The following is a 13,025-nucleotide window of genomic DNA, read 5'->3' as shown; positions in this document are numbered from 1 at the left end:
GGGACGACTTCGGTAGCCCCTCACAGGTCTACCTTGACAGCAACGACACTTTTCGACATGAAACCAGTGATGAAAAGCCAAGCCTTCCTCTTCCCATTCTCCTTAGCCGGATCGATGGCGACCAATACCGCGGCAGCCGCCGAGCTGATTCTCGACCCGTCGTCTTCAAATAGTACCCGTTTTTCGTATTTGCCACTGCTGCCAGGAACCGGCTTGACGTACCACACTATCGAGCTGATGTGAGACGACGAATCGTGGCCCTGCTTCAATATGAGGACCGGTCGCGTGACGCCAGGGAGTATAAAGCCGCTAGCATCCTCGGCTTCCGATCGGTAAGGGTCTTCGAACCAGCTGGGGTTGTCGACGTACGAGTCCACTTGGATAGATTCGGCAAGGGTGATGGTGACATTCTTGGGGTCCGAGGAGAGCTGGCCGATGTGCAGCTCCCCGCCGGCAGTGTTGCAAACGAGGATTTCACCCGGATGTCTGTGGCCCAGTCCATTGTTGTTGTGTAGCCCTGAGAGGGCCACCTCCGCTTTGATCCCGTCCGTGGGCGCCAAGGCAGACAGCTCCTCGACGCGAACGTGAATAGTCTCAGTCCAAGTCGTGCCGGGCCAAACATCTTCAAGTAGCCTTCTCACACCATCCGGGTAGTAGTGGTCATTTGTTACGTAGAATGATTGGGGATCCTTGATGAAGATATCATTAGGCGTCTTAATCAGCGGGTGTATTACGGTGCGTAGATGCTTGATGGTGTATGACCCCAGCACGTGGTGGAATATTTCAACGCGAGACTGGGACTTCTGAGCTAGGGTCCCGCCGCGTTGGCCTACTACCTTTGTCGCCAGGTAGTCGGGATGAGGGACATGGTTGACGGCAAAGACGTATACTGCCTCCGGCCGTTGAGGGTCCGAGATCACGTCGATGCCGTGAGTGACGAATGTGGTGTCAAAGTTCTCAAACTTGAGGCTTTTTTGGGTCATATCCTGTCACTGTCAGTCCGCGTGTTCAAGCAACGAGCACCGGCGGGATAGCCACTTCGCACCTTGGGGTCAATGACGTGAATAGAGCCCTTCTGCCTAGTTCCCTTGACCGGGTCGTCGAAGTTGGTTAAACCAGGGAACCACAACGGACGAATCTCGTCGTTATCCTCACAAGCGACAAAGAGATACCCGCTCGGTGCGTGGTGATGGATGTCCTCGCAATGGATTGTATAGTCGATGCGCATGAAGTCGTCGGCGTGCAGCACGGGGGTACTGACCGGGGTTCGCTTCACACCGAAGAGGGTCACTGCCCTTTTGATGGACGGGCTGTACGTGTAGCCACCAAAGATGGCGAGGCCAGCCACCAGGGCAGACATCAACGCCGCCATGCTGAGCTGCTGGGGGTTCAAGCTGAATGGAAGTCTCAGTGTCCTTCTCGTGGAGAAGGGGGAAAGCGTTTGAATTGTGACTGAATACGTCAAGCTAATGCTTTGCCCTGAGTTCTTTATATAACAGTCTCAATGTGAAAACTGGGATAAGCCCCGAGAACGGCAATAGTCGGGTCCTTCGTGATTAAATTAGAAGAGGGGAAGGTCCGGGGCGGTCCGGAAAGGGAAAACGCTGAGACACGTTCGAGAGGTGCCTCAGGTCCGCAAAATAGCGTTCAGAATTAATAGCATGTGGAGGAGATACCGTAGCTAACTAAACCCTATCAATACGTCATACGCGGAGTAGAGACGCGATGCGGCGCGGGTTACCGGTACACCGTAACGGCCGAGCTCCACTCAATTATGCAAAGTACCGGTAGCTGGGCCTTCTTTGTTGTACTATTGTTACAAGCAAGCTTGAATTCGCATTCGCGCGTTCTTGCTGCAGTGGGGGAAGTACGTAGAAGGATCGCGATGTTTTTATTTAATTGCATCGTGAAACTACCAACATCCAACGATCGTAACAGAAATCAAGCATCGAATGAATGAATGCTTTAGTTTAATTATACTAGCACAGCCGACTGACTGTGCAGATAGATAGGTTGGTGTCTAGCTCACTAGATGCTTCGGGAAGATGGAACTACGACATCAATTAATTAAACAGCAAAAAAACCAAAAGATTGATCGTTGTTCTGAAACCGAGAATCGAACTCGGGGCTATGCCTAACCTCTCATAATGAGAGGGCATCATGTTGGCCACTACACCATATCGGATTGAATTCATGGAATTTCAGCAGCGACAAGTGCAATATATTGGCGGATACTAGTGGAGTTGGAGGAGGACTAGTGTGGACTCTTCGGGTCTTGAGATGAACCGTTTCAACCTAGGCATGAACGACTAGGAAGAACTTGCAAATATCTTCTGGGGCTTGCCTAGCGGATATTCCGGCGGTGTGCTGATCCACTGCAGAGACAGAAAGTCGCAAGGGTTTGGCTTTGAGGTGATGGGTCTTATGGCCATTCCTGCCCTAGATTGCTAAATGTCGCCGATATTCGATAGGCTTAATTTGAGTTATTCGGAGTGCGAGATGCGTGTAGTTGGTTTCGTGCCTCTTTAGGAACGATTCGGTGCCCTGGTTGGTCCCGTAGAACAGGCATAATAAGATGGTTGCCACACAATTATGGCGAGCAGCCCTGTCCAAACTGGGTTAGTGGATTCGTGCACGTCTCGAAAGGTTATGGCTGCCAACTCATCGAATCGAGACATATCGCCTTTTGCCTTTCCTCCACAAGGCTGGCTTCCTCCAGAGGCCTTGACCTGTGTGATTTATTTACTCTTTGAGGCACATTTTTGCTGGGTGGCTCGGTAGTGGCTTCCTATCTCTGCCTGAGCTCCCCTACTGTACTCTGGAGTTAACCAGATTGGCTCCGAGATAGACACCGGTAGAGGTACCGGATATGGCTTCAAACATCATAACGCGATCTTGTGAAGAGGCTGGCAAAAAGCCCTCGACTGCAGTTCGTATTACTGAAACGAGGATGACATATTGCGAAAACCAGTCGTGTCCAGTATTTGATACAAACGTCAAACTGGCCAAGCGCGCCTTCAAATCCGCCGCCAAGAAGGTTGCTGCAAACCTCTATGCGGCAATGCTACACCGGACGAGGTATGAAGAGGATGAATGGCAAACAACCACTGCGCCGGGCGCGCGGAAAGAGAGCATGGCATCGCTACAAAACGCAGGCTTTGAGATAGGATGTATACTTCTTGCAGTAAGATTTTCCTTGTTAAATCGTCTTTGACCTACTGCCGTGTCAATTACCACAATCAGGAGAGCATACAGTATCGCTTATGGACATAAGCCTCCAGTGTCAATATTTCCATGCAGATGATGGCGACGACCCAGGACACGATGACACATTCGAGTGGCCCAGATACTGGGAGTCTAAACAAACCCCATGATAGGAGGCCATGGCAAACTCTTTGTTTAGACTGCATCAAAACTCGTCGGATGTGCATGGTTCAGAGGATGCCAAGATCTGTCTTGGCCTCGACTGTACCCTACTCCACACATGACTGTAAAGTTGGTTTTGCAGTGGAGACCCAAAAGTCTGAATACACCTTACAGCCACAACCGAAGCCAAGACCGAGACCCAAAACCCGCATTGAGATTCTGGTCCAGTCTCTGACGGCCACCGTCGACCCCGCGGGGACAGCGATACTCAGCAACGTCTCCGCTGTCACCACTGCCGCCATCCTTCCCCCGCAGGCACCAGGAACGGTCACAACGTTGACAATGAGCTCACCTTGGTCCGGGTTCTAGTAGTAGCTACCGTTCCCGTCACCGAAACTGCAACTGTAACCGCAGGAGCAACCGCAACAGTACATCAAGTCCGATCTGAGGGCGGATAGGCTGCCTTATCCAGATATCTGGTAGCGGGCATCCGGCTTCTTGACTTTGTGAATAACCTCTTAGCAAGAAAGGACTGATGCATAATCCGGTGGAGAGGGGTGTGGGGGGCCAGTTAATGTTGAGTTTCCTGTGTTACGGCTGGGAACGACACCTTTCTCATAGCATATGGGCCATGGCAGATATAACGGAGCCAAGAGAGCCAACTCAGTAAAAAAAAATTGATTATTCAGTTACTGCACAGTAGACATGTATACAATATCCATATTGATACGATCTTAAACTAGTGCATTTGACCACCCTGGGTGACCTCTTGCAAACCTTCATTATCCTCCGCGAAGCAGTGACTTTTCATTCTCGGTTGGTATCGCCCGTTTCTAAAATGCGTGAAATGCAACGTGGGAATCGCTCAAAAAAAAGCATCATCACCCCGAACGCGCTCCCTGCCCCCCCCTCCGTCTTCCTCCTCCTTCGCTCATTTTCTATCCTTCCTCCTCCAAAAACGCCCTGCGCTTACCGGCTGCCTCCGCTGGAGTAGCCGTTGTCGCCCTTCTTCCGCATGTCCTTCTCGTTCGTGAAGGTGCGGCTGCCGAGGGTGGGCGAGGACTCGAGCTCGACGCCGCCAATGGTGTAGTAGTGGCCGAAGACGCGGTTCTCGAGGTCGGTGGTGCCGCCGTGCTGCTTGTGCGCCTGGCGGCGGAAGTAGATGCGCTTGGCCCACTTCCAGGCCTCGATGCCCATGAAGAAGAGGATGGCGCAGACGAAGACGATGCCCCACTCCCAGGTGATGGGCGCGTGCTTGAAGACGGCCGTGTTGAGCACGGGGATGTAGATGAGGGGGAAGATGGTGACGAAGCCGATTATGATGGCGAAGAAGAGGAGCTTGTTGCGCCACGTGTCCCAGAACCACTGGGTGAAGTACTTTGTGCTCTTGGGCTGCATGCGGAAGAAGGAGCGGCGCATGTTGACCATCTCCCAGGCCAGGAAGAGGGCGAACCAGGTCAGGCTGGCGAAGCAAGTCGCGCGCGCGCGGAAGACGGTGTCGCACTCGGCCGAGTAGTCCTTGTTGCAGTTGTTGCCGAACTTGCCGTCGCCCCATCCGAACATGACTAGGACGAATGATGCCAGGCAGAGGGCGGCGGTCCAGAGGCCGTAGACCAACATATCGAGCATCAGCTCCCAGGTGAAGACACCGATTTTCATCTGTCCGTTGTTAGCATCGTGTGATTCCATCGCATCTTTAAGCGGGCGCAAACTTACGTCTTGGGGAGGGCGGTCCATGATGTCGGGGGCGGCGATTTCGAACCCGAGAGCCATGTCGGGAAGACCAGATGTAATCATGATGATCCACATGACTTCGACGGGAGCCAGAGGGAAGACGGAGAGGCCGCTGTCGTCCTTGAAGATCAAGCCAATAAGGAGGGTGCAGGCCTGGGCGACGTTGCAGGCCAGCACGTGCAGGACGAACTTCTGGATGTTGTCAAACATGCGGCGGCCTTCCTCGACGGCGTTGAGAATGGATGCAAAGTTGTCGTCGGTGAGGATGATGTCGGATGCCTCCTTGGCAACGTCGGAGCCGCTCTCGCCCATGGCGATACCGACATCGGCGCGCTTCAGACTGGGAGAATCGTTGACACCGTCGCCAGTCATGGCCACAAAGCGCTCACGTCGGTGAAGAGCCTCAATCATGCGGACCTTGGTCTGGGGGGCGCAGCGAGCGACAACCAGAGGGAGGTGGGGGAGCCTGTCGATATCGTCGTCGGAGAGCTTGTCAAAGTCGTGGGCGGCCATGACCATGGTCCTGGCGACGTCTGCAGAGATCTCGTTCATGCGGGTGGGCAGGATACCGACCTCGAGGGCAATGGCACGAGCAGTCTCAGGGTGGTCACCGGTCAGCATGTGGACGCTGACACCGGCCTCGTGGAATTTCTGGACGGAGGGGGCGGACTCGGGGCGGGGAGGGTCGTAGAGGCCGATCAAGCCACGGAAGGTAAGGTCCTTCTCGAAGTTTGCGCGGTCCAAGCTCTCGTGGTTGTCGACAGTGCCGATGTCCGGCTTGCTGGCGAAGGCCAGGACGCGAAGTCCAAGGCGTGCCAGGGCCTCCATGTTGGACAGAATATCCTTCTCGGTATCCTTGGTGAGCTCGACGACGTCATCGCCCATCTGGATTGTAGGGCAAGAAGAGATGACGCGCTCGACGGCACCCTTGGTGAAGAGCCAGGTCCTGTTTCCTGCAGAGGTCTTTGTTTCGGTGTCCTCGAAAATGACAGACATCTTCTTGACGTCAGAGTCGAAGGGGAATTCTGCGATTTGTCTCCAGCGGTTCTGCTCGCCCGCAAGACGCAGGCGGTTCCAGTTGAATCGGGATGCAAAGACCTTTCGGATTGATGAGCTTAGGGGCACGGACAAGAAGAGGGGGGGGGGGGGGGTAGTCAACTTACCTGGATAGCAATCTCGGTAGGGTCGCCACGGGCATGCCACTCGCCCTCGGGGGTCTTGTGGACGTTGGCCAGGTTGGCAAGCGATGCAACGTTGAAGTAGTCCGAGATGACGGGGCTCTGAAGCACCCGGGTCTCCGCGTCTGCATTGGTGAAAGTCTCGCCTCCTGACTCTTGGCTCCGGAAATCGATGTCCTTGGGCTGCTCAGAGCTGTGGCCGAGATCGCCGACCGTGGGGTTGAAGGGCTCGTTCGTATTGCTGACGGAAAAGGTGCCCTTTCCAGGAATCCAGGCCTTGCGAACAACCATCTTTCCCTGGGTAAGTGTTCCAGTCTTGTCGGAGCAAATGTCTGAAAGGAGGTTAGCATGCGATCTCGGGTATGTGAGGCATGGTTGATCTTACTAGTGACACCACCAAGAGCCTCCAAGCTCTTCAGCTGACGGACAATGACGTGACGCTGAACCATTCGCTTGGTACCGGCGGCCATGGTGATGGTCAAGACGACGACCAGAGAAGCAGGAATCATGGAGAGACCAGTGGCGACGGCGTAGATGATGACTTCCTGGTAGGTTTTGAACTCGTTGGCCCCCAGAACGATCAGGGCACAAACAACCGCGGTGCCAAAGAGGAGTATGGCAAGCTTGGACAGCTTCCTCTGGAGGGGTGTTCCAACGTTCACTCCGAGGAAGCGTCCGACAGCGTCAGACAGAGTCAGGGTCCAGGCCTGGAGGTAACGACCAAAGGTGGCGGAGCCATCCTCCTTGCGCTTGACCTCTCGGCGGCGGGAGTTCTTGCCCCTCAGAGCGGCAGCGATCTGGCCAATCTCGGTGAACATTCCAGTAGCGAAGACGATGCCGCGAGCACGTCCCTTGGTGACGGTCGAAGAGCTGTAAGCGACGTTCAGACGGTCACCAGGGCCCGTGTCATCATCAAAAATCTGAGCGGCCTCCTTGCGGACGGGAAGAGACTCGCCGGTCAGCAGGGCCTCGTTGGTCTCGAAGTTGACAGCCTCGACAATGCGAACATCAGCCGGGATGGTGTCGCCAGTCTTCAACTCGACCATGTCGCCAGGAACAATCTCGACAGTGGGAACCGTGACGTTTCTGCCTTCACGCACAGCCTGGGCAGTGGGCGAGCTGAGAGATCGGAGGGAGTCCATGGTCTTGGCGGCCTTGAACTCCTGGTGGAATCCGACGGTGATATTGAGCATGATGACGCCTGCAACGACACCTCCTTCGATCCAAGATTGGATACCAAAGGACGCGCCCATGGCCAGGATCAGGACCTAATTAGCCGGCGAAGTCAGTCTGCCATTCCGAAACGAGACCGATGGGAAGCATGAGAGAGCCGTACCAGAGTCATAGCATTAGCAATTTGTCCGATGAAGATCTTTACGGGCTGGACGCCCTTGTCGGCGCCGAATTCATTGCGGCCGTACTCTTCGAGGCGGGTCTTTGCCTCCTCGGGGGTCAAGCCATCGTCGGGGTTGGCCCTGAGCTCCCGGACAACCTCGTCGGAGGTCAAGGCGTGAGCCGGCCGGGAAATGGGCTTGTTGGACTGGCCAGAGACGTGGTTGGCCATCGCCTCGGCCTCGGGATCTTTCTTACCCATGGTGAAAGATGGTTCTCGTCCAACGAATGAGGTTGAACACGGGGCGAAAACGGAAAATATGTAGGCGTTTATATGCCGTCCTTCAAGGTGATGTCTCCGGGGCGGTGCCAAGAGATGTTGTCGGGCCCAATGGGAGTTAAGGGAGGTGTTTCGTTAAAGTGCGGTATGGAACGGGCAAAAGTGTGAGTGCTCTTATCCAGGTTCAAGCACTTTTACCCCCTTTAGGTCGAGAGAACAGGCGAGCATAGGAAGGAAGGATGACAAAGAAGGGGCCCTGAGACGATCTCTGATGATATCGAGAGAGTTGGGAAACGAGAAGGCCAAAAACACTCGGGGGCTTGGGGAAGATGTATACTTTGTCTTCCCAGGACGCTGTCGTCTCTCGGCGTTATGACTTCATACCATGACAGGCAGGCAATCGGGGGGGGGGAGGGGTGCAAGGCGCCCACATCTCCATGGTCGCAACAAGTGTTTCTCTCTCTCTGTGTGTGTGTGTTCCTTCAGCCTTGGCGGCTCTGCGCGGGGCTCTCCCAGGGGGTAATCCTAGGCTTTCCATGGAGTTGGAGTCTTGGAGTTGGGAAACCCGAAAGTCGCTCGAGGACACGCGAGCGGTCCAACAGCACGCAATACAGATCTCGGTGGGAACTCTACGCTCCTGCCTGCCATGTTGGGCCGCCCAGACTCTGGGCGGCGGGCCTCATTCTGGGCAACCTGCCTGGTCGAGGGGCCCAGGGCGACGCTGGGCGCCGTAATTCGAGGTCTGTTGGGTCCGCCCGAGACAAGGGAAAGGAGGGGGTGGATGAGGTATCGATGCTTTCGGTGATGAATCTGGCTGCGCCCAGAAAGATAAACGACGAGAGTTCCTCTCTTCTCCACCGCGCCGTGGCCACTCAAAGACCGCTCTGCCTTGCAAGAAACATCGAATGTGGGGGCGGACGCCTTCTAGAAGACTGCCAGGTGCTAGGGTGCAGTCAGGTCTGCAGTAGTGTGCAGACAATGGCGCCGAAGGTTTGAAGACTGGCACCGACACGGGTTCGAGTCTGGCCGACCTCCTGATGATGGCTCACACCCGGAGGGAGGGGACCCCCCCGGACGCAGGGGCAGAGTGCGTGAAATTGACATGGAGAAGACCGCCGCTGGGAGTTGATTGCAGCGAGTGCAGGGGCCCTTGGAACGGCCAAGAGAATGCCGAGAAGCCGTATCCTGGGCGGTGCGGTCGGTGTCAGGAAACCCGCCAGAGTTCGTTGGGGGCCCGGCACGGGAACCGCGGTGGCATTCCTGTCACCCTCCACCCCCTGCTTGCCCTGCGCCCGACTCGTCAATCCTGCTGGCTGGCACTCTCACCCCTAGAACATGCTTAGGTACCGTCCCCAGCGATGCCGCGAGCAAAGTGACGTACGCACCATACGACGTGCGTACCATGTGCTTAGGAGGCCTCTGGTAGCGCAACACAACTATAAAGCGCCGTGTTTTGTCCCGGCTCTAGAGAGGGGGAGGGTCCGAGAGGCCTGAGAGAGGCCATCGGCGCCGTGGGCAACGACCCGGGTCTGCCAAAGGCGAAAAGCCCCGAGGACCGCTTCCGGTTATTCAACGTCGCGACCGTCGAAATCCGAAATCGAACCAGGTCGGTGGGCTCCGAGACTCCCTCAGCCCGGATCAACCCTCCGTCACACCATCAACTGCGCTGCGCGCTGCACAGCATCCGTCTGCCCTCGTCCATCTCTCGCCCTTCTCGTCGCCTGGTTTGCTCTGCGGCCCACCCCGCACCCGAGAGCGCCTGCCCAGAGTTCGTCCAAATTGCCGCTGCGAGGACCGTGGAGCAGGCGAACATGAACCGGGATCCTGCCCCGGTATAACCGACTCACGACGTCCCGGGCGCGATACGGGCGAGGGGAGGGGGGGAGGAGGGAGGGGAGGAGAGAACGGGTCTGCCGAGAAACACAGCCACCCCGAGTGAGACGCCCAGACGCTGGGCGGGAAGAGGAGGGCAGAAGGGGGCCCCGTTTTAGGGACTCATCGAAATTTGTCGAAGATATCGCGGACCCTCAGATAGGACGATGTTTCTCTGGGCAGAGAGGCACAAGACCGCGGATAGCCCGACCTACCCAGCTGCAGCCACGCCTTCCCGCGTATCATGCTGGAGCATTGTCGACGGGACGCTCGGAGAACGGGTCCCTAACAATATCTCCCAGCATGCCAGTTTTGCTCCATTGAATGTCGCAAGGAGCGATACGGCGATGGTATTGGACGGCGGATGTCTTGGCCGCCCAGAGTTGGGCGCGACAGGTGGGTTGTGGATGGAGGCGGCTGGATGTTTGGTAGGCCAGTATGCCAGCCAAGAGATGACGGACAACTTGGCATGTCTTGGCCGTGGTGCTGGGCGCCGGCGCCGCTCCTCCAGAGTCCACTTTCCTCCCCTCCAACGCCGCCGTCGGCGTTTCTTCGTGTCGCGTCTTGTCCATTGTCGATGTCTCCAAATCCATCTCCACCAAGGGTCAATGCTTCCATCTCGTCGATGGAGGGGTAATTGGGAGCATGATAGAGGGGCGCTCCCTGGCGAAGGACCCCCGGGCACCACTCACCCCAGCATTTCCCCCGCCCATCCACTGATAAGTCTGCTCAACCCCTCCAATACCTCTATTGTGTTTCGTCCTGTCTGCGCGTCTGTGTCCTCCTGCCTTTGCCCAGAAGTCCAGACTCCGCCTCTCTCCTCGAGGCAGGGTCGAGATGGCTCACCCCGCTTACCAAGGATACCAAGGCAAGCATCCCCCACCGTGTTTACGTCACAAAAGAAGACTATTTTTCTTGTCCATGAGCGTGAGTTGCGTCCCAACTGCCACCTGAGTTGCTGAGATTTGTCGCCAAGGGTCTTGGCCCACGGAGACGGGGACATCGTCAGGATTTGGGCTTGGGAAGGGCGGGAAAGCTGAACAAGAGTGCTTTGGAGGTGGTGCCCGGTCCAGCCATTGGGCAGTCGGCGATTTGCGCGGAATCCTGGGCGCCCAGCGGTGAGGAACGCCCATATTGGAACGTGGTCGGGGTTGTGAACGAGAGAATGCGGGGGGTTCGGTGACTGAGCAAAGACATGTTGCGTCCCTGGCACATCGTTATCTTGCTCCCACGTCCCAACCATCCATCCAAGCTTGGTAGTTTCTGCCACCTTGCGCTGCACCATTCATAGTCTGTGGACAAACGTAAGCTGTCATTTGATCACAAGCCTGCATTTTCTGCCGCTTCTCAGAGGCAGTTAAATGGTCACGAGCGCCGGTTGTGTTATTTTAATTTCCGTATTTCTTGTCCCTCCCTGTGATTTCCACGTGTTGTCTTGATTGCCGTGAAGCGACACGACTTGAATCCCGAGAGTCGCGATATGCAATTCTAGCCAGCCAGCTAACTCCAAGCATCCGAATCAATCAGGCGGGGGCATTCAAATGTCCCTCGCCGCGTTGCCACCGGCCGGATGGACGAAGTCGGCATAATTCTGCTCACACTGTTCATGGTCCTACTTGTCTTCGGACCACTGTACAGACCGTACTGAAGCACCTTCCAGCAGCCAAAAGGCGACACAAGCTGACAAAAGCGCCTCTAAATAGGATAAATCTCACGTATATGCGCGTGCGGGATTATCGTAAATACCATCCCAGAACTGCACAGCTCAAAGATGCGCGCCGAAAGCTGAGCACCGTGTCCGAATGCACAAGCATTGGCCTCGAGCAGCTGGATCTTGAGTCCAAGCTCAACCAACATGACTCCGAGCCAGAGTGGTGAGTGTTTCTCGGCAGGTTCCCCACTGAAACGAGGGCGATAAGGTGCTGGTTTACCCGGGCTTGTGCAGTTTAATTAGTGTGCAAGAGGGAATGGCAAACAGGCGGGGAACGCAACGACAAAGTTTGCGGGTGCCTAATCTGTCATTGTCACTGACTCCTCCTGCCGGCAGTCCTATATGCATTGGGCCACTGTTCGTCCCAAACAGCAACAATGCGACCGGAGCAGGGCCGTTGCAATCAATGCCCTCGCGAGCCCCGGCCCCATCGGGCGGGGATGTTGGGGTTCTAGAAGGAAGCGGAGGTGGACAGGTTGGGCACACAGGCACGTCCAATTGGAGGTTGTGGCAGTCTTGGAAAACGAAGACGCTCAAGGCGTCGGCCAAATCATCCGACGACGATATCCTGACGCTGAAGAGCTGTCAACATGCTTTCCACGCCAAATGTCTATCATCGTGGTTTCTAATCGACCGGTATGACTGTCCCGTGTGCCGAAGTCACTACTGGCAGACGCGGGAGACCAGAGCTAGGGCGGCAACGGCACCACCGAGGCCGGTGTCTGGGGCAACGGACGACTCCGGGATTCAGAGGCCGGCCCCGGCCCGGCTTGTCGTTGAGCGGCTGACGGTGCCCATCATGTGATGCAATGGAGGTTGGATGGAAACTTCTCTTTTTCGTGCTCGTTTGCTTTTTTTTTCTTTTCTTTCTTTCATCTGCTGTTTTGTTGCCCTGAGATACCCAAGCGGCCGAGGTGAAGGATGTCTTAAGCTGTATACTAAGTAAACCGTGACATTATTCCAACGTTCACATACCCATCCACGTTGACTAAAACCCGCCGTAACGAGAACGAGTACTCTAGTCATAAAGACAGGCATTGACGCGCCATCTACATTTCAATGTAAAGCCAGGTCGGCGATAGCGCTGCGCCCAGGACTTGGACCTTCAGAGCAGAAGGCTTAGTAGGGTGAGTGTGTGTGTGCATATGGGCCTGCTCTGCAAGGCAACAAGGAGGAAGGGTCATTACCGGTACACTCATCAGCCGTGTCCCAATACAGTTTCTCTTCCTCGTGACGTCGACTAACAGCTAGCAGGGTGGGTGCTGCAAGGGACTGTTGAGTGGCCGGTTGACTTTTGGCAAAATGCATCACAAAAGAGGCAGCCATCGAACCATTGATATGCAAGGCTGGTTCAGTTGACGTTCTGGCCACAACGAACGGAAAAGATGGTCGGCGCAAAGTGTGATCTGTCGACTCAGAAGACGGAAAGGTTGCAGGTATCATCGAGTGCTACTAGGCGTGTACCGTGATACCCCTGCGAATTTCAGTGCTTAAATGGCCATCGAGATCGCATCGCTATGCAGCCGGAGGGTTTGCTCAGAAGACGGACCTG

At 55.7% G+C, this 13,025-nt stretch overlaps 3 protein-coding genes across 3 annotated transcripts; 1 reads left to right on the top strand and 2 right to left on the bottom strand.

The window, feature by feature from the left end:
* Positions 1–20: 20 nt before the first annotated feature.
* On the bottom strand, positions 21–1,372 carry EsH8_III_000053 (uncharacterized protein; the record flags this gene model as incomplete). The annotated part of the gene is made up of 2 exons (XM_083261778.1): positions 21–986; positions 1,046–1,372. The coding sequence occupies 2 exons, from the start codon at positions 1,370–1,372 to the stop codon at positions 21–23; spliced, it is 1,293 nt and encodes a 430-aa protein (XP_083122265.1).
* Positions 1,373–4,335: 2,963 nt separating this feature from the next.
* On the bottom strand, positions 4,336–7,872 carry EsH8_III_000052 (uncharacterized protein; the record flags this gene model as incomplete). Its single annotated transcript, XM_083261777.1, has 5 exons — positions 4,336–5,025; positions 5,083–6,198; positions 6,264–6,610; positions 6,664–7,546; positions 7,615–7,872. The coding sequence occupies 5 exons, from the start codon at positions 7,870–7,872 to the stop codon at positions 4,336–4,338; spliced, it is 3,294 nt and encodes a 1,097-aa protein (XP_083122264.1).
* A 1,353-nt stretch (positions 7,873–9,225) lies between these two features.
* Positions 9,226–9,728, top strand: EsH8_III_000051 (uncharacterized protein; the record flags this gene model as incomplete). Its single annotated transcript, XM_083261776.1, has 2 exons — positions 9,226–9,283; positions 9,379–9,728. The coding sequence occupies 2 exons, from the start codon at positions 9,226–9,228 to the stop codon at positions 9,726–9,728; spliced, it is 408 nt and encodes a 135-aa protein (XP_083122263.1).
* Between the last annotated feature and the right edge of the window lie 3,297 nt (positions 9,729–13,025).

This window comes from Colletotrichum jinshuiense, chromosome 3 (assembly GCF_051148585.1).
Source record: "Colletotrichum jinshuiense chromosome 3, complete sequence".
Classification (NCBI taxonomy): Eukaryota; Fungi; Ascomycota; class Sordariomycetes; order Glomerellales; family Glomerellaceae; genus Colletotrichum; species Colletotrichum jinshuiense.
The sequence above is the reverse complement of the archived record's forward strand: the minus strand, read 5'-3'. Positions and strand labels throughout refer to the sequence as shown.